Source organism: Balaenoptera borealis (assembly GCF_965194805.1).
Source record: "Balaenoptera borealis genome assembly, chromosome: 9".
NCBI classification, from domain to species: domain Eukaryota; kingdom Metazoa; phylum Chordata; class Mammalia; order Artiodactyla; family Balaenopteridae; genus Balaenoptera; species Balaenoptera borealis.
Genome location: NC_138873.1, coordinates 3,693,376 through 3,718,738, shown reverse-complemented (window position 1 = coordinate 3,718,738; position 25,363 = coordinate 3,693,376). Strand labels below are relative to the sequence as shown.

General features: G+C 37.1%; 1 protein-coding gene across 1 annotated transcript in view; it reads right to left on the bottom strand.

Moving 5' to 3' along the window:
• The window catches only part of PDE10A (phosphodiesterase 10A), a 299,172-nt gene that overhangs the window by 8,015 nt on the left and 265,794 nt on the right, over positions 1–25,363 (bottom strand). The window contains 3 exon segments of the mRNA XM_082404536.1: positions 1,021–1,109; positions 4,223–4,303; positions 7,381–7,492. Of these exon segments, the coding sequence (XP_082260662.1) occupies positions 1,021–1,109; positions 4,223–4,303; positions 7,381–7,492 (282 nt within the window).

Genomic DNA, 25,363 nt, shown 5'->3' with positions numbered 1-25,363 from the left:
CTTGGATTTCGATTGCTAGTCTCTTTTCGCTTTGGTGGAACATTCATTTTTCCAACCTGACTCCATCAAGAATGAATCCTCACTCACACTCCAAACCGTCCACATGGCTGAGCCCTTAGGGAATAAGATAATATTTTCAGAAACTAGCTACTGATTAAGGTCAGTGATGGTGCAACAGAATACACTGGGATGTTCTGTTCATCTCCACAGGAGCAGAGAAGAAAGAGAATCACTTAAATAGGAAAAAGCAGGATCTTTTAAAAACCTTCTTGCTTGTTAGTTGGTTTTCCTTAAAGAATGAGTTCATCAGATAAGTTTCCACCGCAGAGAATGGGAGCATGCTAAATCCTCAGATTTTGTTTACAAATATCTCGTCACATGTCTGTTCTCCTCCCCTCGACGGTGCACCCACTCCAGCCCCTCAGCGTGGTTCTGGCTGAGTGGTTAGAAAAAACGTGTCGAAACCAATTTCCCTGCAGAGAATCAACTCACACAGCTGTTGCTCAGCACCATTCGCCTTCCCCAAAGGAATTTCCTTTCAAAGTAAGATGAAAATCTTAAAAAATTTCCAACGTTCTTAGCTGAGTTTAGCCCTCCAAAAAGATGATGAGAGGACACAGAGAAATCTGAACTAGAACAGATCAACTGTTGATGGTTTGCATTTCTTTTGGGAAGAAACTGAAACTTAAAGAAGATGCTATTCAAGATTCCATCTCGTCCAATAAAACGATAAACTGTGTGATTTAAACTGAGTCCCTTTCCAAACCAGCAGCCCAGAAAAGACATTATTGTCTTCTTAAAAACAGCATTGGGCAGGGACCTCTGAGTCATAAAAACGAACAAACAAAACTTCAAAACTTTATGAATAAATACTCTTGATGTATACTTGTTACATAGGCAAACACACAGCCCATTTATTGTAAACAGTAGTGAAGACACATGTATACTTAGATGGAGATAAAATCCTATACATTCTTATTTTTTAAAAAATAGCATCACAGGTTGAACTACTGTACATACCTGCAGGCTTTCAGGAGAGGCTCTGTGGGCGGGAAGATCTGGGTGAGGGTGGTGTAGCAGGGAATGGCCACGGCATTGTAGAATCCAAGCTGCCTCAGTGCAAAAACCACGGACAAGAAACACAACTGCACATTAGCAATTCTAGTAGCACTATATTCCTAAAGTGAATTTTCTACTTCTCAAGCCTACCTAAAAAACTAAATGTTCTGGTTTTGCTAAGTAATCTTTGGCTCAAGGAACACTACTGCAGATTACAGTTAAAAATTCATTAAAATACATTCACAAAATAAAACATAAAAATTTAAAACATAAAAAGAGGGCTTCCCTGGTGGCGCAGTGGTTGAGAATCTGCCTGCTAATGCAGGGGACACGGGTTCGAGCCCTGGTCTGGGAAGACCCCACATGCCGCGGAGTAACTAGGCCCGTGAGCCACAATTGCTGAGCCTGCGCGTCTGGAGCCTGTGCTCCGCAACAAGAGAGGCCGCGACAGTGAGAGGCCCGCGCACCGCAATGAAGAGTGGTCCCCGCTCGCCGCAACTAGAGAAAGCCCTCGCACAGAAACGAAGACCCAACACAGCCAAAAATAAATTAATTAATTAATTTTTAAAAAAACATAAAAAGAAGTTAATCTAAAACCCAAGTACAATATTCAATGGGATTCTATTTATAGATCAGTTATAATTCAGGTCCTATTTTTGTCTCTGGTCAAATTTAGTACTTTAAGTGTTAAGCATTTCAAAGTCAAATCTGCTACTTTTCTACATGGGTGACTCTTCGCCAACTTAATATTCAGGAATCACCCACTGTTGGGTGTCTTGTTTGTTACTCTTAGCTTTGGTACTTCATTTGGTTTACTGAAATTTTCTTCATCTCCTCCCTCCTTTTTTTGGACCTATGACAAATCTCACTGACTTTATCATAGCCCTCTGAGGTAACAGCTCTCTCAATATGTCGGAATTTAAAGTTTTTAATCTGTGATACTTTTAAAAATATATTAAAGAAGATCTTATTAGGAATTATTCTGGGCCACTGTGCACATAAGTGATGCTGGCCCCGACTGGCCTTTGAAGTCCACATGGAAAAGAGCTGCTGGATGATTAACCAGAGAAGACAGACTGTCTGGCTACAAATAACTGCCCTAATGGTTGACAACATGTACAAGATAAAACTGGCTCCTTAGATAAAGTGACCGGCAAACCATGGCTTAGCAGTTTCTTAACTGAATTTTGGTGAGACACACCAAGGAATATAGAAGAGTCAAATCTACTTGGTTCCTTTCTGCTTTCTCCTGTTGTAAAGTCTATCGTCATAGTCATCTTGCTAGAATAAATGCATTTCCCTTTTTCACTTTACAGTTCACGCACAGACTTTCTTATGTCAATATTTAGCAGATGCCATGGAGCAGAAGGTCTCGAGAGAGACTAATTACTGGGAAGTAGAGTCCTTTATTTTTATGGCAAAGAATAATTTCAGAGTAATCTCAAGTGAGAAGCAATATATTTGGTAAAATACTAGCTGATCACAGAAATATTTTATTTAAAATTCTCTAAGACTATAAATGGATCTGGAATTTTGGCAGAAACATACTACTCTTTTATTTTTTTTAATTTAATTATTTTTATATTTATTTTAGGCTGCGTTGGGTCTTCGTTTCTGTGCGAGGGCTTTCTCTAGTTGCGGCAAGCGGGGGCCACTCTTCATCGCGGTGCGTGGGCCTCTTCACTATCGCGGCCTCTCTTGTTGCGGAGCACAAGCTCCAGACACACAGGCTCAGTAGTTGTGGCACACAGGCTCAGTAGTTGTGGCTCACGGGCCTAGTTGCTCCGCGGCATGTGGGATCTTCCCGGACCAGGGCTCGAACCTGTGCCCCCTGCACCGGCAGGCAGATTCTCAACCACTGCGCCACGAGGGAAGCCCAGAAACATACTACTCTTAATGAAATAACATGAGAACAAAGTTCATTTCCTGACAGCATCTTCAGTTCTCTTGTGTACCCTATTGGGATGACTGCTCAACTATTTACAAGGAAAAGCTAATATCATCAGCTCCTTATCTTACCAATATAATAAGATAAATTCCAAACGAATTAACAAATTAAATATAAAGTGATGAAATAAAAAAAATAACTGAAGAAAATATAGGCAAATGTTTATATAATCTCAGGCTGGGACAGGACTTTTACAATGTGACATGAAAAGCAGGCACAAGACATGAAAGGATAATCACTGTGATTACCTATACGGGAAAGTTCCACAAACAATGTTAAAATAAAACTAAACTGCAAAATCCACCTGCAACATGCTTGGTAGGCATGTCAGTACACAGTCAGCAGAGAAGGAAAGTGAGTCTCCTGCTAGAAGAACTGGTTAAGGATACGAACGAGTAAACTGCTCCCCAGAGGCAACGATGGTGAGAAAATCACGCCACCTCTTGCTGGGCTGTGCCCTCCAAGAGCTGTGGACAAACTTAAACTTTTGCATTAAGAGTTAATAACTTAACTTTAAATAAAGTAGGAAAGTTTGAGAACTTATCCAAAACCATCATCTTGTGAATTTTCTGAAATGTTTTCTAAACTGAATTTTATATTATATTTATTTGTCCATAACTAACATCCTTATTATGATGTTAGAAGATTGAGAGTTTAAAAAGACCATGATAAAAGGAATATATCACACCACACACGCACACATGCAAAACTAACAAGGCACAAGAGCTCTCAAAACATCAAAAATTAACATAAATTATGTAGTAAGACCTGAAAAGAGAAAAATTAGTGCCAGTTTGTGGTAAGACAAAACTCAAAATGTACTAAAATATATGCATTATTTGTTAGGAAAAGTGGACCTAATCAAAATCTATCATGTTATTTTCCAAAAAATATCTTTGTACATTTGATGACAAAATATTTTCTGCTTGTTAAAAATATCAACAATTCAAATTCATCCATCCCCTCTGTTTCAAGTAAGAAAAGAAAGCCTGCGATTGGCTGCAATTTCATCCGTAGAAGAGGTGATGATGGCAAGCCTAGCTGTGAACCCTTTAACTCCAGCTGGGGTTTCCCATTCGTGGTCCTACTATCCTCCAAGTCCGTCTAAATGGAGATTTCGGGTGGTTCCAGGTCCTGTAAGACTGCATGTGCTTTTCATTCATATCCACTGTTATGGCCGCTGTAAACGGTTGGACTTTGCAACACAATTCATACCTGGCCTTGTGGGACTTCGTCCTTCTTGTCTCTATCCATCATGGGAATTGGCTGAATTCCCAGCTTCTTCATTTCATCACCCTGGGAGAAACAGGAGAAAACGAGGCCCTCTCAATTGTATAAACTGTTGTAAAACTTTGGTATTAACGAGTTGTTCCCTTTTTTCGTTAATTTGCTTCAAAATGAATAACGTTGTTGCTTAATGACCCAAACAGATGTCAGAATAATAAAAAATGCAATGTATTATTGCAGGTTTTTATCCTGATATTCCTCTCCTGTACTGAATTACCAGAAACCTAGCCATCTCTTCTGGTTTCATTTTGTAGAAGTTAGCGAAAGTTAGTAATAAGAGGAGATAAATGTGTGAGGAGGAACACAAGAAGAAAATGTGAAATAACCTCAAGGGCTTTATCTCACTTCTTCAGATGATTTTTCACATGCAATGCACCAGGTGAAGCTAGGCTTTAAAGAGGAATATTGATACATCAATAATAAACAATAGTCTACTAAAACATGTCAGTAGAGATAAAGTATAACTGGCTAGACATCAGCATAATGGTTAAAAATTATAGATGTTTATTAAAGATGTATGATATCGCAGGCTCTGGGCTAGGTAACTTGTAATATTATTTCACTTAATCTTCATGAAATACTGAGTTCGATATTATTATCCCCGTTTTATAGATTTTAAAAATTATCTTACTGTTTTTATTTATTTTTTAAGGTTAAAGATTGTTAAAATTTTTCCTGAATACCTCACACTCTTCCCTCACATTTCTTAATTATTTTATTATTTTATTTTAATTATGCTTGTTTTCAGAAATCCAAAGCACAGAACAACTAAAACGACCCTGAATTTGCCAAGATAAGGTCTAGAGACAAATTACTATACCCCTTGTTAAGAATGTTTGTGTACAGGACAAAGACACTTGCCTTGACTACGTAAAGGCACTTGAAGCATAGAGTTTGCTCTGGTGTTGTTGCTTTAAATATGAACAGCAGTAGTTCTCAAGCTTTTTTTCTTTTCTGTCCTAAGTGAATGAAAATAACTAGGCCCCTTGCTCAAGGATTTCACAAGCCCAATATATAAAAAGATTTTAAATAAGCAGTGATTTGAATATGTACCCGAATAAGGATGGATACTGACGAGGAAAACAACGGGACACCATGGACCGTGTGTGCAGGAGCACAGGGGTGTCTGGGGCTCCGGGGGGAGGTGCTGCAGGGGTGAGGGAGGGAGCCCCAGGCAGATGAAACTGCACAGCATGGTCAGGGACCCAGAGGACAGAGGGGCTGAGAGGTGGGAGAGCCTGGAGAGGCAGGGGGCTTGCTGCATCAAGCGCGCGATTTTCATCTTTATCATATCAGCGTGGAGAGACGGAAGATGGGAGGTGGGGTACTGACATAAACAGAATTAAAGTCATCCTGAACCGGCAAGCGTGGCCACCGAAGCACAGAGATGAGTCAGAGAACTGGTCTGAGGGCTCAGTCTCAGTACTAAGGCAAGGATTTCATCTCAAGCAACATGACACCAGAGACTATATACTCTTAATCACGGTTACACCGATTCTAAAAGATAAAGGCGAGGAAGCCAGTTAGATGTTGCAGTAACCCAGGCGGGATCTGGTGAGGCTCTGAAGGGGTGGGTGGGACAGAGTGTGGGGCTGAGGTGGGCAGCGTGGACTTTATGAACGTCTAGGAGATCAACTGGGAAGACTTGGTGATTACACTTCTGTTTCCACCCCCGGCCTGTGAGCCCCCTGCAGACGTCATCTATGGGCATACTGGCAGCTAATCGCTCCCTGTGGACTGATTAACCAATGGGCAACAGAAAGGGCAAAAATCTACACGTCTCCCACATTTTGATTCGTATTTTCGAATCCAAATATAGTTGTTATGGTATGAAGTATGTCATAGTTAACTAAATAAAAGTATTTGCAAAACAATAAGCTAGCTTCAGACAAGTTTTCTTATGTGGTATTTATAGAATTAATTCTAGGTTACTCCTTTTAGACACACACGCAAATTAAGTTGACTGTGATAATAAAGTCAAACATTACAGCTCAGACATGTACATCTAAAAACCATCTTCCTGAGTCTGATAGTAACCAGATTTTGACACACACACAATAAAATAAAGAAAAAAAAAAAACATGCAAGAGGATGCCTACACAATGTATGCATTGTGTATTTGAGAAATAACACCCTGAGTATATCCAACTCAAGGCCTGTGGTCCTCACCCAATAAAAATTCTTCGGCTTTACAATTATAAGACAGATCAACATTATAGACTATCTCTACTAATCGTTAGCTGAATGATTTACTGATTTTTGCTTTTTACATCCATTCTTCTACATGGATGAGATTTATGGTTTGAACCATCGACTACCGAACTTTTTGTCCTCCAAATTTACTTTTACTTCTTCAGAACAAATGAGGTGCACAAACACTTTACAGTTTTTTTTTCCATAATCTTTGAATATGCAGGGATCTAAGTATTTGTGGATTCATTTGAATAAGAGAATTATATTCTACTTACTCATGGCAAATCAAGGAGTAAACACATGTTTCTGATAATTTGGATAATTCAGTCTAGAAAAGGTATTCATGAAAGTAATTCACGTGGTTGTTTCACATGTCAGGAATTCATGGCTTAACATCCCACATATTCCACAGAAGTCATAATTTGCAGCTGAATTGACCATTCGGTATATTTACATAATCTCAGTTTCTACGGTACAACGTGATTAGTCTCTCGAATTTCTAGCTGCAGGCACATAAAGCCCGTGATATTGTGGGTCCCTCTTAGTACGTTTTCCAGTGGCTGCCATAAAAGAGATGGCCTAATGCGGTTTGTTGGATGGATGACAAAAGATTGGCTATTAAATAAGGAAAACTGTTGCACTACTGTTCAGGGAATCAGTTCCTGAACTATTTCAGTGGAGATCAGAGAATTTACACACATATTCAAGTCAGATGTTACAGAATGACTGTTCTTACTTCATACCTGTATAAATGCTAAACAATAGTTTTTTTAAGTAACTAGCAACATGAGCAACTAAGATACTGTTACTAAATTATCCATATATTTAATTTCTTCCCAATTGTTTCTCATTTCTTGATATTATCTATGTTCATATAAAAATCAAGGACATACCTCAGCCCAGAATTCTGCATATATATCGTTCGCCGTCAATTTTGTTACTGGCCACAGTTTTGTCACAGAACAAAGATCACAGGCAGTCATCATTAAACCAATGACACGGTCTCTAGAACACAATAATATAAAACTGGTCACTGCAGCATTTGCAAATTTATAAGAACAACTGGAAAGACTTCTGTATTTTCAGGAGTGAGAGAGGCCTAAAGGGGGCATCGCTTCATGATGGGGGAACGATAGTGTTACAGAGCAGATACAACTAACAGGCAAGAAAATAAAGGATTAAAGAACAGTGTAGCTTTAATTGTAAGAACATCAGTCACTTCTGTCCCTAGTTCCACGAAGAGTATATCCTGTGTTCCTGCTGCCTGATTGTTACTGTTGAAATAAAATATTATGTGGGCACGGCCTTGATGCCATCTAAATTCCCTGCTATATTTTACTGCCACAAACCAGATTTTGACTTTCATGGAATTTTGGAAATTTAGAGTGAGAAGAAACCTTGAAGAAAAAAGTCCCAATCCTTTCATCTTATAAAAGGAAAACCTGAGGTGCAAATAAATGAAATGATTTCTTCAAGGTATAACTGGCTCAAGACAAGGCCAGAGTAGATGTAGATTTCCAGAATTCTCTCCCATCTCCCCACCTGCAGAGAAAGGTGATGTCTCCAAACACTTTACAAGCTCCAACTTCCCAACTGAAAGGAGTTTTCTTTTCAATTGCTTTGCACTCACAGCTATGTGTTCTAGGTCTGATTTTTTATTCTAAATATGGTTTGGTTTAATATTTCCTCTTGGAGAAAGATAAAAATTGCTTAAAAGAATTCAAACAGACATATCCCCTATAATTTTAATGCATCTGGTCTAGTGACATGCGGTTACCCTAAATGAAGTCTACACTTAATGGTGGCACTAAGTACTAGTTATTAAGAGCTTTTAATATTACTGACATTAACTTTTACAAAGCAAATTACATAATAATAAAAGGCAAATTATCGAGAAAGACACAAAACCACATAACAAGTGAGAAGATGTCATAAGTCCAGCTCCTACCTAAATTCTAATGTGTCTGAGGACTCCACGGCTGCTCAAGGCCGCCTTATTTCCTGGAGGTGCACAGACAATCCCCATCTGTGGACACAGTACTCCCTGGGTCCTGAGCCTGCCCACCAGGCCCACAGCATAGTAAGAGCATCTGTCTGTCGCGTGGGCAGAGTCTCTGATTTAGTGGTGTTCCCTAAGGCAGGTTCCTTTGATGCCAATCACTCATAAGGTTCTTTCATTTCCCATCAGCCAATTTCATTTAGCCCATTAGCCTAATTAAATGGTATCTTCTACAACTTTACTTTTCGTTAAGGACACATGTCAAAAGGGTATCATGTCTCTAACAGGGAAGACTAGATAACTTTAAAAACGTCAATGAGACTTACGTGTACCCATCCTGTGACCCCAAAACAGATGCCATGTGAAGATGCAAATCCCTTAAAATGATCAGGAAACCCCATGGTTTCTTGATGAGGTAGTTTCCTAAGCACTTTGTGGTTTAAAAGAAGAATATTTATTTCTGCATTTGGGCTTCTAAAGCAACAAGTATATTATCTGTTTGCTCAACAGATAAATTCATTTAAACAGAAATAGAACATGAAAAAAAATGATTATTTTATTAACAAATAATTATTTCATGAGATAGAAATAATTCAATCTCATTCAATCTACATTCACACAAAAAAATCAGCATTTATTTCTTTTGGCTAAATATTGTAATAAGCTTTATCTCATAAAACATTTCTTATCTCATAAATCTATGAAAAAATGTTAATAGAACTGGGCACTGGAAAGCATGTGGAGCCAGTTTTCTCACTGGATATGATTCCATAGGTAGCATTGCTACTACTAGGGTTGAAAAGTTTATAACCTAGCTATCATTTAGATTTCACTATCAAAATTACTTAGACAAAACAATTTAAGAGTATTTTACTGTTAACCAAACCAGTAAAAAATAATACAGATAAGAAAATTTGTACTAAATGCCTTTAATAGAACTGGAATTGTTTTATTTCTTTCTAGGAGTGGAATATAGACCTAATGGTATAGAGACCTAATTCGTAATGTATTCCAATAACCAACTGTGAAAGGGACGGAGTTTATGCCAACTGTGCTCTTGGTATGATCTTGCATAGCCTCCTCACTAAGACCTCTGCAGTAAGAGGCCAACACAACGCCTCTATCACAGATGGTTCTTACGGGGGTAATTTCTGGGGTGGGGGGGTTGACTACATTCATTTATTCCAAAAAGTTTTGAATGCCTGTATGTATCAGGCACGGCGAAAATAATAAACAAAATACGCACTGCTCTTGTAGAACTAATGTTCCAACGGGGAGAAGTAGAAAATAAGGTAGAGATTTTCACTCAACAAGTCTATATAAAAAATATTTTAGGGGACTTCCCTGGTGGTGCAGGGAAGATAAAACTCCACACTCCCAATGCAGGGGGCCCGGGTTTGATCCCTGGTCAGGGAACTAGATCCCACACGCATGCCGCAACTAAGAGTTCACATGCCACAACTAAGGAGCCCACGTGCCGCAACTAAGGCCCAGTGCAAACAGACAAACAAATAAATAAATATTTTAAGAGAGGCAAAAATATGAAGATGAGAGAGAGAGTCCAGTAGAGACGGCAGTGTGCGTACAAGTCCTGACATGGGAATAGGTGAGGTGTGCTGGAGGAACAGCGAGAGAGCCAGTCTGGCAGAAATGCAGGAGTGAGGTGCTGCCAGGCCGCTGCTAAGTCTCCAGACACGACAGGACCAAGTCTGACGGTGAGATGCTGGCAGCTGTGGGTAGAAGAGGGACATGACACACTTTTAAAGAGATCCCTCAGCTCTGCCCAGAGGAGGATGAACTGTAGCATTGTAGGGGGAGGGAGGTTGCTGAGAGGCCGTTTAGGAGAACACACGGCAGTCCAGATGCGCGCGGACGGCAGCTTGAATTAAGGTGACAGTAGTGGAGACAAAGAAAGTCGGAGGGTCACAGTCGTTAGAGGCAGAGCCAAGTTGAAATACGTTAACATCCACAGGAGTTACGACAAGAGACATCTCTCTCCCTGTCCTTCCCTCCTCCCTTCTCCCCACCCACCAGCATCATCCCAGACCGGGTAGAGCAGCTTAAAACACAGGACCTGTCGCAGGTGAGCAGAGGTTCCGACCTGAAAGTGAGCGCCCCTCGCCAGCGCGTACGTCTGCCTTCCCAGTGCCAGCCTATTTTAAAATTCTCTTCCCACATCCCACGATCATGGAATCACAGAACTTTACAAAAGGGAGAGAAAAGAAACCACACAGCCTGCAGGATTTCAGGTGAGTTACTGGTGGCCAAAAAGGAAGCCCCAGCTCTCCCCCCACTGCCCGCTCTCCTGCTCCCCTCATCCCATGCCACAGACTCTGTAAAGTTAGTTAGCCAAGGATACGATGTCCTATTGGAAGAGAAGGAGAACCACGCAGGTGAAACATATAAGCAACTTTACAAAAGATTTCAGGTAGCGCCGTGAAGATAAATAAAGAATGAATTCTCGTATGATTATTATTACAATTTCTCACTTGTGTGAATAACTGGAATTCGAAAAGACTGAAAGGCTGGCTGGATTTCCACAGTGAGCTGGAAATGTAATACTCAGTACCTCTGATTCTCCACCCTCAATGTTTACTAGGCTCTGACCTCATTGCAACCTCCCACATACCAACTAAGTCTTTAAGTGGGAGAAAAATTAAGAAACATAGCCCAGTTGTAAAACACAGTAACTTTAATACCTACTTCAATACAAGGTTATATCAGCCAGGATCCTGACGTGAAACAGAGGACACACCCAGGAGAATTGGAGGATTGACTGAAGGGACTATTCACATGGCCTGGTGGGAAACCAAGGAATAGTAAGGCACTGAGGGCCAGGGATAGTGGGCAGGTCCCCACCCTGGGCCTGGAGGGATGAAGGACAGCTAGCAAGGGCCTGAGGTCTTGCCCCCAGAAGCGCTATTAAACCGGGGACCCACAGGGAAGAAGCGAGGGGAACGAACGCACCAACTCTTCTCTCCTCCTGCCCTCTGATCTCTTGTCAACGCCACCCGTGGCTGAATCCAGATGGAAGTTGGAGGGAGGGCGAGGGAGCTGAGTGACTTGCCCCTGAGGGTCAAAGTGGAAGACGAGCTTAGTGGATCTGGGGGCCAAAAGCAGGCCGCCCAGCACATGGGAGTAGCCCAGAGTGGGCGCTAAAAAGCTGTTGTTCAAACAGAAAAATACATTTGAAATTTGAACCATTTAAATATTAAATTGCACAGAAATAGAAAAATGAATTTAAAGCCAACATTTCTACTAATCTAAGAAAATCTATGCCATTAGGCTTTGGGGACCCGGCACAAGATTGTCACCAAAACAAACAACAGAAAAAAAAGAAAACAAATGCAGGTCCTGCTTATCTTAGAGTGTGCATATAGAAAGAGGTGATCAAAGACCAGACTTCTATCAGGAGGCATCTTAATTGTAACTGTTAGAGCAGGTCAGTAAAGTGGCGTCAAGTGGTTAAATAAAAAGCAAGCGCTTGGGGGTATACAAGTGGATGTTTTCCTTAGAAACTGTCATCTAGCTTTATTTTAATCCCTTTGTTTTATTTTAAAATTAGGTCATACGTAGCAGGTGAAAAGAGACTAGGTTAAATCCGTTTTCCCTTAAGTTATCATTTTAATGATTTTTTTTCTTGTTTTAAAACTTATCTTCAAGGCATTTTAAATCACTGTACTAACTTAAATCATGTCTATAAAAACTACTGTACTTCTCTCATAATATGACCTATTTTGGTTAATTTATTAAACATTAAACTGGACTAAGGATGCTGTAGATTCTGAGAATATTATTTGAACAGGTGCAGAACCAAAATCATAGATAAGATTTTAGAATCTTGCTGTTTCCAAAGACACAAATAATAAGTCTTTAATATAAACATCAGCATGATATAGTGATGATCTCACTCAATAAACTTTAAGTTCTCAATTCTTGTTTTTGTGGAACCCTGTGTTGCTTTTTGAAAAACACCATTAAGAAGAGAGAAAACAAAATTATATGTCAATGCAGACAGAATCAGTCTTGAGCAAATGTGTCTCAGAGGGATTTGCTGTTATTAAAAACATATTCTAACTTAAAACTTCTTTGCCTAACAGAATCCTTGTGCTACTCCCAGAGTTGATGACTCTGACCTCCTAACACGGGCAACTCTGTATTACTTTAAATCAAGTGAAGACATCAGTGATTTCACGCTAGAAATTAGTTTCCCTACATTTCAAGTTCTTCGGCTGAAACATAAAACACACCTAGCAGAACGAGGCCCTCGTACATTTACTACTGCAGGTAAAGACAGATCACTGGTGTCACGTTGACAAAATGCTACAGGAAACTGCATTAAGGTCAAAGAATAAAGGAAACCACACGAACAAAGTACAGAGCAGTAGCCGTGTGAAAGCGTACATCTTTTCTAGCTCTGTTTCTGAATTGTTTAAAGAATTGGTCAAGCGTTTAACGTACCCTTTCTTTGATATGCACCTAAATCTAAATTAAGGAAAGGCTTCGGAAGAATGGTGGCAAAGGAATGTCTTTGAAGGGTACAAATATTCCCTGAGATTAAGAGAATAAACATTTTCATTCATATATTTCCGAAAGCTTTTAAGGATAAAATTCTGCACTTAGTTGATTTTTTAAATACATGTTTTAGGAAGGCAATTCCAACATGAAATACATGGAAATAAAAATTATAAAAGCTACTACTAACTCATATATTTGTCATTTTAACATTTAAAAGGATACTTTAACTTGATTTCATAACTTAAAAAACATTTGATCTTTTATAATGTTTGCTGAAGTGGTCCTTAGGCAAGACTATATGTTTTCCTCCATTAAGAAAGATGATGTTATTCAAGAATAGTGCTCTGATTTCTATGGATGCTCTGTTCAGTTTTTGTCAAAAGGAGGCAATGATCACTAGTTGTTTCAGTGAAAAACTAAGCTACCCTTTGCCTACCCTTGCTTTGAGTCCAGAGCTGGTTTCCAAATGTGACATTCATTTTAGTTGTGGTTAACTGTGGTTTAACTGTGGTTAGGGAAAGAGTATTGAAGGACATTTTCAGTGAAGGAATAAATTAGTTTACAATTTCTTTTTCTCTTTTTGGTGCACTTTATTTCTCCTCCTCTCCATCTTTTATGTCACTAGCAAGTCCCCTTTTATAAATTAGATTTAAACTTATCTAATAATTCATTTCTGGGGCCCTAAAATCACTTGGCAGGCTCTGTTATTTAAAAAGTTTAAAGAATATACTCATTACTAAATGTGAGATATTTGTAAAAATAAAACTGTATGTGTGTCTAATATAAAAGTGAGTCACTCATCTGATTTTGAAAAACACATAGCAATGACTTTCATACATATCTAGTCTCTGGTTGCTTCATTTTCAAAATAAAAAATAATAAAATTACCTAATATTTTTAAGCACAGTTGTGGCTACAATGTCAAGTTCATACAAGACATAATAGTCAATGTTAAGGGCATGTCAAGTTAAGGGGGAGAGGGATAAATTAGGAGTTTGGGATTAACATATATACATACTATATATAAAATAATCAACAAGGACTTACTGTATAGCACAGGGAGCTATACTCAATATAAGACTCTGTAATAACCTATATGGGAAAAGAATCTGAAAAAGAATGGATATGTGTATATGTATAACTGAATCACTTTGCTGTACACCTGAAACTAGCACAACATTGTAAATCAATTATACTCCAATATAAAATAAAAATTAAATTTAAAAAAGACATAATAGTAAATGTCAAGGGCAGGTGGCAAGGACCAGTGGTAAGGACAAAAGGTAGGGAAGAAGTGTCAGAATATTAGGACTCCCAGCAATGAGGAAGAGATTACGTGACATTCAGCTCCAGACAGAGTGGAACAAAGACTGAGAGCGCCATAAAATGAGAGAATGATCTGGGTAAAGTCCAGATGACCCAAGAGTAAAAGACCAATAAGAGGCCAACAAGCCAAGGATGATGGAGCAGAAAAAAACACAAAGAGCCTGGTGTCGTGAAAGCATCACTGGGCAGCTGAACTTAAGCCAGCAACTACCTATCTTCAGACTCTTTACAATAGGATAAAAAATAAAACCCTACATTTTAAGACACTAGTCATTAGGATTTATCTTCTGTAAACTAAACGCTTTCCTAACTGATAAAACACTTAATGCACATGCGGCCAACTGGCTTCATTCAGAATACACTATATCTTTTGATATAAAATGACTATCTGTCATGCTCTAGAGAATACTTGTGGAAAAAAAAACCCAGAGAGTTGAGATATCTGACATGATACTGTCCTTTTTTAGAAAAGACTGGATGTCAGGAAGGGCAGATTTCCAGCTTCATCAGTACATGTAAAATACTGGCAAGTTACCAGGACACAAAATGCCAACGAAGATATAATAAGAATATAAGATCACATTATGAAACCTACACTCTTCATTTTTTGTCGTTTTGGATTATTTGTTTGCTTGACAAATACTGAACCCCTCCTACATGCTCAGCAGCGTCACAGTTACCCGTAACTCTGGGCCCAACAAGTGGACAAAAGCCTGGAATGCAATTACTTCCATCGTATGGCATTCTGTCCTCTGATAGGCTCAACAGGACATTATACCGTTATAATTTATGTCTAAGACAAAAGAGTTTTGAGAGTGAAAGTGAGCACTAATATTAATTATATCAGGACAACAGGTATTAACTGAGAATGATCCAGACCAGCTAGAGAGTCTGGTCACCCTGATTTTAACACAAAAATATCACAAAATAAATAAAGATAATATCAATACTTTGAGAATTGTTATGAAAAATATTAATCTTAAATATTAATTTTTTACCAAATAATTGGTAGGGAAGAAAAAATAATCCATCTAAACATTTTTAGGCTTAACATGGATATGCACATGTAACTAAATAAAATGCTCTTGTAAGTACTACGTTAATCTCTCTGCTCACGGTTTAGAAATACAGTGATTCTTAATTTAAATAAAGGCTGCACTTCTCTAGATATTAGGTAACGTCATTCTTGGCCAAAGTCTGCCACTGATGTCCTCAGACGAATGGTAGCATCTTTTGTGTTTTAGAATTAATTCCATGTATAAAGGGAGAGGCCATGTCTGTCATTTATTAACTATCTATCGGAGCAATTACAATTACTATCCCTAACAATTATCTTCTAAGAAATATAATCATATATTTAACTACGAAAATTCGAATAGCAGATAAATAATTTATTAAAGGTATAAAACAAACTAAACTAAATTGGATATTCACATAAGAGGAGAAAAAACATTAGTGGGCTGAAGTAAATGCTTGCACCAGAAACTGCTGCTGGAACAGAGTCCCAAAAGAGAACAAGAATTCACAATCAAAGAACGATACCACGCTGTCAAGCAAAGATAAACAGTAAAATAACAGAATAAACTTTATTCAAAAGTATATTTCCAGCTTATAGACTGCACATTAACTAATTGATAGAAAACAGCTTTGGAGAAGCATCCTTTTTAAACCATATGCAGAGAACCCCCGGCTACCGTGAATGTGGACCAGCCAGCCCTGGAGGCACCTGCCCCGTGAATGCGCCAGCAGAGTCAGGAAAGAGAGCCCTTGCCATGTTTCTTTCGAGCAGAAATTGCTAGAGCAAGAAAACAAGGAGCTAGATGTAAAAACTAGCCAGATTTGGAGATGATATCTGTCCCCTTGGTACAGTGCTCAATGGAGCTATTTCCGCAAACTGCAGCTCTCACTGGAGAAACAGCTGTCAAGTTATAGATGATGCCACGTACGGAACATTTGGAGCGAGCCTGTGTCTATGACAGAGGTGGTGGAATATGTATCCTAGTCACAGGAGAAATGACGTCTGTGTTAACTCAAGTGTAGTAAAGGTTCTAGAGAATGGAAAGGAGAAGATAAACATTTCCTACAGCGAGGGCAGCCCTGAGCCTTTGTAAAATCCCCCTGTGGCTGAACTCCATGTCTTCCATTTCCTAGGACAACGCAGAATGGCTCAAATTATGCAATTTCTTACATACATCACTATGGAATCCTCACAAGAAAATCTATGAAAGGCCAACAAAGCTGTGTCAAATGCATGAATATTGAATTCACTAATAATCCTAAAATAGACTAAAAGCTGGCTCAGTACCATGCAGAATTCTGTGAACTGCTTCTATGAGCTCATGAACTCCTAATCACCTCACAGAAATGAGCTTTGATCTCATTTGGTGAATTAAGGACCATTCTATTTAATTATTTTTAAAGATTTCACTTAAAGACCTACTGATATAATTGACATACTCTACCTTGTTTAAGAACAAAACACTTGAAACAAAAGTATATCATATTTTATCACAGAATCATACTTCTAGAGTGTATATTTTTGTTGCTCATGCTTTAACTTAGGTGTAACTTACATGGAATTAAATGCATGAATTTGAAAGATACAGTTCAATGAGTGTGAAAATGTATACAGTCCAACCCCCAGACCAGTGATGACAGGGAACGTTTTCATGTCCAGACACTCCTTCTGTCCTTTCCCGTTCCATATCCCGTATCCAACACCAACAACTGCCAGCCTGAATTCTACCGCAATCACTAACACTATTGATTTGTTTGGCCTGTTCTAGAATTTGGTAAAAATGTTTTCATATAGTATGCACTGTTTTGTTCAACATAATGACTGTGTGATTTATTCATGATGTTGCATGAATCTGTAGTTTCTAATTTTTTTATTGCTGAGTAGTACAGTATTCCACTGAATAAGTGCCAGAAACTGTCTATCCATTCACTGTTGTTGGACCTTTGGGCTGCCTCTAGTTTAGATACATTATGAATAATGCTGCTGTGAATATTTGCATCCAAGCCTTTGTGCAAAAGGCAGAAAAAAAGTGGAAGACAAAATTGGGAACAAAGAACAAGTGCGAAGAAGAGAAAACAGTAACAAGTATGGCAGATATTAATGCAATTATATCAAAAATCACTTTAAATGTCAATGATCTAAATACACCAATTAAAAGAGATTATCAGAGTGGATCAAAAAATAAGGCCTAAATATTTGTTGTTTATAAGAAACACACTTTAAATATAAACACACATACAGACTAAAAGTAAATAGATGGAGAATGATACACCATGCTAACATTATTCACAGGAAAATGGGAGTAGCTAGATTAATTTCAGATGGAACAGACTTCAGAGCAAGGAAAGGTATCAGCAATAAAGAGGAACATTTCGTAAGAATAAAGGGATCAATTCTCCAGGGAGGTATAATTGTCCTCAACCTGTATTCCCCTAGCAACAAAGCATCAAAATATGTGAGGCAAAAACTGATCAAAGTGCAAGGAAAAGTGTATCAGCTCCACTACTATAGCTGCAGGCTTCAATACACCTCTATCAGAATTGGATAGGTCCAGCAGGCAGAAAATCAGGACATATTTGAATCCAATAACTTCATCAAACAATGATACAACTGACATCTGTAGATTGCTTCATCCAGCAACAGCAGAAGACACATTCTTTTCAAGCTCAAATGGAACATTCACCAAGATAGACCATGTTCCAGACCATAAAATACACTTTTTAACAAACTTAAAAGAACAGAAATCATACAATGTATGCTCTTAGATAACAATGAAATTAACTAGATATCAATAACAGAAAAATAGCTGGAAAACCCTCAAGTATTTAGAGATTAAAAAACACTTCTGAATAACACACAGGTCATAGAAGAAACCAAGAGAAATTTTTAAATATTTATAACTAAACATAAATGAGGACACAGCTTAAAAAAATTTGTGGGATGCAGCGAAAGCAGTGTTTAGAAGGAAATTTACAGCATTAAATGCGTATAAGAGAAAAGAAGAAAGATGTAAAATTAAAAATCTAAGTTTCCACTTCAGGAAACTAGAAAAAGAAGAACACGTTAAATCCAAATATGCAGACGAAAAGAAACAGTAAGAATTAGAGCAGAAATCAATGAAATTGAAAACAGTAAATCAACAGAGAAAATAAACCAAACTAAAAGCTGGCTCTTTGAAAAGATCAGTAAAAGCAATAAGCCTGTTGCCAGTCTAACTAAGGAAAAAAGAGAATACAAATTACTAATATCAGAAATGAAAAAGGGGACGTCACTACAGATCTCATGGACATTCAAAGGATAATTAAGGACTACTATAAACAACTCTACGCCCACAAATTTGGTAACCTAGATAATATGAATCAATTTCTGGAAGGATGCAATCTTCCAAAACTTACACAAGAAGAAACAGACAATCCAAACAGGTCTGTATCTATTTAAGAAATTTAGTCAATAACTAATAACCTTCCCAAACAGAAATCACCAGGCCCAGATGGGTTCAGACAGTATAGCCTAGCGAACAAACTGAGCTCACCCTGCTCCGATGGCTTGGGTGTTAGTCCACGGCAGCTGCGACTGAACAGGATCAAATCGTGCAGGTTCTGATTCCGGGGAATGTTGCAGTGGACATGCGCGCCCAGCTGCTCTTCAGGATGGTCATTATGACGCTCTCAACTTCCTTCCTCCATGAAACCTCGCATTAGTCAGGGCTGGAGAATCTCACTCCACCCGTTTATCCCCAGAAGCAGAAAGTGGGATCCCTGGAGTTTCTCTTCCTGGCGGTGAACCCAGCCCTTCCCGCAGGACTGTTACAGCTGATCAGGGTTAGAACATCAGGGAGACCATGACCGGGCAGGGGGGGAGGCGGGAGTCTCCTCACCCACTTACTCCCCACCCAGGAGGGGAGATGAGTGTCTGGGGTCGGAGGGATTGTGGGCCGGGGTGAGGAAGCAGTGGGGATGGGGCGCACAGTGAAGCCAAACAGACACACGGCGGGGGCTCCCCCACCCCCGGGAAGCCCCGTGAAGTCTCTAGGCCTGGCCAGGCTCTTGCTTTCCCAAACTCACGACTATTTGCTCCCAGGGTCAGCTGGGCTCTTTTGATTGCAGAAGACAAAAACTCACTTAAGCTTCTGTATTAGTTTGCTAGGGTTGCCGTAACAAAGTACTACAAACTGGGTGGCTTAAATGACAGGAATTTATTGTCTCACGGTTTTAGAGGCCAGAAGTCCAAATCAAGGTGTTGGCAGGGTTGGCTCCTTCTGAGGGCCATGAGGGAAGGATCTTTTCCAGGCTCCTCCTGTTGGCTGGCAGATGGCCATCTTCTCCCTGTGTCTTCACGTGGTCTCCCCACTGACACATCTCTGTCCAAATTTCTTCCAAGGGTATCAGTCATGTTGGGTTAGGGCCCACCCAGATGGCCTCATTTTACCTTAATCACCTCTATAAAGGCCCTATCTCCAAATACTGTCGCATTCTGGGAATCTGGACTTCAACATATGAATCCGTGGGGCGACACAATTCATCCCATAAGAGTTTTCTAGAACACAAGTTTATTTTAATGTGTTGTAGAGTCATTTAGTTGACGCATCCATCTCCCTGTTAGACTGGAAGGACCAGGACAGCAGGGCCAGGGGCTTCTGGCTCTTTGCTGCACACCCAGCACTTGCCCCAGGCTTGGCACTGAAAGGTACCGAATCTGTAGCTGTGGAATTGGATGTCTCCCTTGGTGTCTCTGCTCCCTTCTCCCACTCCTTACTGGCCGATCCCTCAAGAGCATCTGATACAACACACTCACATGTCAGACAGTACACTCCACATACTGTATTTCACTTGATAGCATCTGTACTAACATACTTAATCTCCTTTAAAGTAAGTCACATTTTTTCTTAAATAAATTTAAAAGGAAATTTTTTCATGTCATTTCTACTTTGATTATTTGTCTTACTATTGAGTTGTAAGAGTTATATAAGACTGCTATTAAACATAAATATTGAGAATATTTTCTCACATTCTGTGGCTTGTCTTTTCATTTCCTTAAAAGCTGTTTTGAAAATCATAAGTTTTTAATATGATGAAGACGATCTATCATTTGTTTGTTTCTTTGAAGGTTAGTGCTTTTCTGTTTTGCTTTTTCCAGCTTTATTGAGGCATGACTGACCAAAAAAAGTTGTATATATTTAGGTTGTACCCGTGATTATTTGATATATGTATACATTGTTAAATGATTACCACAATTAAGTTAATTAACACATCCATTACCTTACACAGTTACCTTTTGTGTGTGTGTGTGTGTGTGTGTGTGTGTGTGAACACCTAAGATCCACTCACTTAGCAAATGTCAAGTGTACAGTACAGTGTTACTAAGTGTAATCACCATGCTGTACCTTAGATCCCCAGAACTTATTAATCTCGTAACTGAGAGTTTGTACCCTTTGACGGACATCTCTGAAGGTTAATGCTTTTTGTGTGCTAAGGAATCTTTGCCTATGCAAGGTCATGAAGACTTTCTCCTACGTTTTGTTCTAAAAATTTTATAATTTTAGCTTTTACATTTAAGTCTATCATCCAACTGAAACCTCAGTAATTAAAAAGCAATGTTGAAATGACTATCCTTTCCCTAGTTGAATTATCTTGGCCCCTTGGCTGAAAGTCAACAGGCTACATAAGAATCGGTCTTTTGCAATCTGTCCCAACTTGTCTACCCTAACACCAATACACCCAGTCTTGATTACTGTTATTTGATAGTAAGTCTTGAAATCAGATAGTATAAGTCCTCCAATTTGTCTTTGCTTTGTCAAAATTGCTTTGACTATTCTAGGTCTTTTGTATTTCTATATAAATTTGAGGTCGGTTTGTCACTTTCTACAAAAAGTAGCCTGTGGATATTTTGACTAGAATTGCAGTTTTGGAGGAATGTTTGTAGAGAATCGATAGCAATATTGAGTGTTGCAATTCATAATCATGATATATCTCTCCAGTCATTTAGTGTTCTTTATTTCTCTCAGGAAATGTTATGTATTTTATCATTTGTTAAATTTATTTTTAAATGATTTTATATCATTTGTTAAATTTATTTTTTAAGAGACTTTATATCATTTGTTAAATTTATTTCTTAAATGACATTGCAAATGGAATTGCTTTAATTTGAATTTCCAATTAATATTCATATATAAACTAAATTAATTTTTAAATGTATCCTGTGAACTTGCTAAAGTCACTTATTAATTCTAGGAGATTTTTTTGGAGATTCCTGAGGAATTTTTTAGTAGATGGAATGTGATTTAAAAATAAAGACAGATTTACTTTTTCCTTTCTAATTTTGTTTATTTATTTACTTATTTTCAGTATAATGCACTGGCTATGATCATATGGTATTTCTTTGTTCCATTACTGTGAATTATATTATTTAGCAAATGTTAAACCACTTTTCTATTCCTGAGATAAAATCCATTTGTTATATTGTCTTTTGAATACGTGACTGAATTTGTTATACTTTGTTATGAATTTTGGATCTATGTCCATGAGGAATATAGATTTTTTTTTCATGGAAAGGCATTTTCTTTTAAATATAGCCGTGCATACGTGCCAATCAATATAGATGTTTAATTTACTGTTTTTGTAATGTGTTTGTCAGCTTTTGGTATCAGTATTATTCAGGCTTCATAAAATAAAGTGGTAAGTAGTAGTCTCATTTTCAGAAACATTTTGTGTAAGATTGATATTATTTCTTCCATAAATGTCTGATAGAATTCACAAGTGAAACCATGAGGTCCTGGAGAATTTCTGTTTAAGAATAGAATTTCTTTAATGGGATATTCAGATTTTCTGTTTCATCTTGGTTCATGTACAGTTAGTTGTAATTTTCAAGGAATTATTCCATTTTTAACTGTTTCAAATTAGCATAAAATTATTTATATTAATCTCTTACTGCCTCTTTTTGCCCACATTCTGTAACAATATCCTCTCTGTTACTGTTAGTATTGGTGATTGGTATTTTCTCCTTTTTCCTTACTTAGTCTTGCTGGGGTTTTATACATTTTAATCATCTTTTCAAGGCACCGACTATTGGCATCATTGGTTTTCTCTGTTGTTTGCTGCTCTCCATTTTATTGTTCTGCTCCTCTCTTGATTATTCATTTCAAGTTAGGGTTTAATTTACTCTTCTTTTTCTAGCTGCTTAAGGTGTCATCTTAAAACACTGACTAACACAGGCATTTAAAAATAAACTTCTAGCTAAATCCTACAAATTGTGATAGTTTGTTTTCCCTATCATTCAGTTTGAAATATTCTCTTATTTCCCTGGTTATTTCTTCTTTGATACATGAGTTATTTAGAGGTGTGTTGTTTAATTTCCACATATGTAGGGCTTTTCTACATAGGTTATTGTGATTTTTATTTCCATTACAATAAAAAATATTCTATGAATCCAATCTTTTGAAATTTATTGAGATTTATTTTAGGTACCAGCACACAGTCTATCTTATAAATATTCCATGTGCAGTTGAAAAGAATGTGTAGTCATTTTTTAGTGTTCAGTGTATATAAAATAGGTTATGTTGACAGTGTTGATTTTTCCTTTGCCTTAGATTTTTATGTACTTGTTCTATAAATTATTTAAAAGAAAAATGTAAAACTCTCTATGGTTTTGTTTAGTTTCCTTTTCTGTTCTGTGAGATTTTCCTTCATGTGTTTTGCAGCTCTGTTAATTAGGTGCACATGTACATTTTGCAGTGTTATTTCTCTCTATGTGTTGACCCTTCTGTCATGGTGAATTATCCCTCTTACTGGCTCACAGTATTCTTCCTTCAAAACAACTTTGTTTGATACTACTACAGCCACGCAGCTTTTTAAAGGTGTCTGCATGGTATATCTTCTCCCATCATTTTACTTTTGACCTATCTGAGTCTTCCTATTTAGAGTGTATATTTCTTATATAACATATAATTAAGTCCTGTTATTTTATCAAGTCTGATAATTTTTGGCTTTCAATTGAGGTATTAATCCATTTACGTTTAATTGTTAGTTTGATTGTGTTCAAGTCTACTGTCTTCATATTTGCTTTCTGTTTGCTGCATTGTGGGCTAATAAAATGTACTTTTTATTATTCATTTTTCCTCTTTTTTTAAAAAAAGCTATACTTTTATTTTTTCATGGTTCCTATACATTACAATATACATACTTATAACACATACATAAATTTAATATTGTTCCACTTAGCACTTTACTCTCACCCTTCACAAACATAAGAACCTTACAACACTATAATTCTATGTACCCCTCATTCTTTGTGCTATTGTTTTCATATATTTAATCTCTACATATGATACCTCACCTTAGTACAATTATTATTTTTGCTTTAATCACTCATTTATCTTATAAAAAAATTAGAATATATATATGACAATTCATACATCATATTCTCTTTTGGGTCCTTTTCTAAGGATCCAAAGTAGCATCCTTAGAAACAAAACAAAAAGTAAGCAAATACCCAAAGTATTTGGAAATTAGGAAATTCTTTTAAATTAACCTCTACATCAATGAGGAAATGGAAACAGAAATGAAAATTATCTGAAAACTAAGAAAAAGAAGACTGCTTCATCAAAAACTTGCAGGGTACAGTTCAATTAGTAGTCAGATAATAATACATAAATATGTTTTGTTACATAATTTGAGAAATAAGATAAGGAACAACTAAAGTATAAAGAAGGCATAAAAATAAAAGTTAAAATTAATGAAAGAGCAAACACACAAGAAGGAAATGATAAATTTTTAAAAAGTAAATTTGTAAAAAAGGAATAATTAAAATGAAAGGGCAAATTTGATTAAGAAACAAAGGGAGAAATAAAAATATAAAATATTGAAAATTAGATAACTACAGATATAGTAAGATAAGTAAATTTTAAGTGAGAATAATTTGTGTAAATATTTTCTATGAAAGTCTAAAGGAAAAATGATTTTCTAGCAAAATAAGTTGACCAAGAGGTGAAATAAAATGGAAAAGCCAAAACAACCTCAACAAAATAACCTCAAACCACAAAAGACATTAAAAAGTTTGTTAAAGATCTTCCATTAAAAAAATGTGCCAGACTGTAATGGTTTTACAAATAAATATTATTTAAGCTTCCTCAAATGGATACCTTTAGTTATTTAAATGCTTCTAGATCAGAGAGAAATTTAATTTCATAACTATCATAATCTTAATAGCAAATTATGATAGCATACAGAAAAACAACTACATATCAATTAATGGATTCGATACAAACTTGCTAAAAAAAAAAAAAGAAAAATTGATTTCCTTAGCATATTAAAAAAGTAATTCCATGGGAAACTAGAGTACAAGGAACTCAGTGGTAGCACAAAATTAGGAAATTTAAAAATCTATTAATAAAATAAGAAATCAATAACACAGAAATTAGGAAAATCATATTGTCACTGAAATCTGAATATGAATTTGATAAAATTCCTAATAAAAAGTAATATAAACAAGAAATGAAGAAAAAAACTCATACATGATGAAAATGATTTACCAAAAAATATCACATAAAAAATTAAAATCTAAAATCACTACAATTAAAATCAAACACATATTAGATATACTTGCTTTTTCACCATAATCCAATATTGTTTTGTAGGTTCTAATTATACAGTCAGATGAGAAAGCAAAATAGGTATCAATATCAGAAAAGTGGAACGAATGATATTTAACTGTAGATGATGTAAAAGTATGCCTAGAAAATCCAAGAGACGAATATTTTCAACTGACACAGAAAACATAATAAAATGGCTAGAAAACACATTTTTAGAATTTTAGTAATGATGGAATAAATTCTGAACAAAATTTAAAAACAACTCATTGAAGGCAATTGAGTACCTACAAGCAAGCAGAAACTGGAAGGGGTTCAACACCTTTGGGCATAATCCACATTTATTAGCTTTTCTGCTAAGATTATGGCTCAGTTGGGGTATGAGACATTTAGAGCCCCCAAAAAGTCACAGTATGGTGGAAAGGTTAGCAT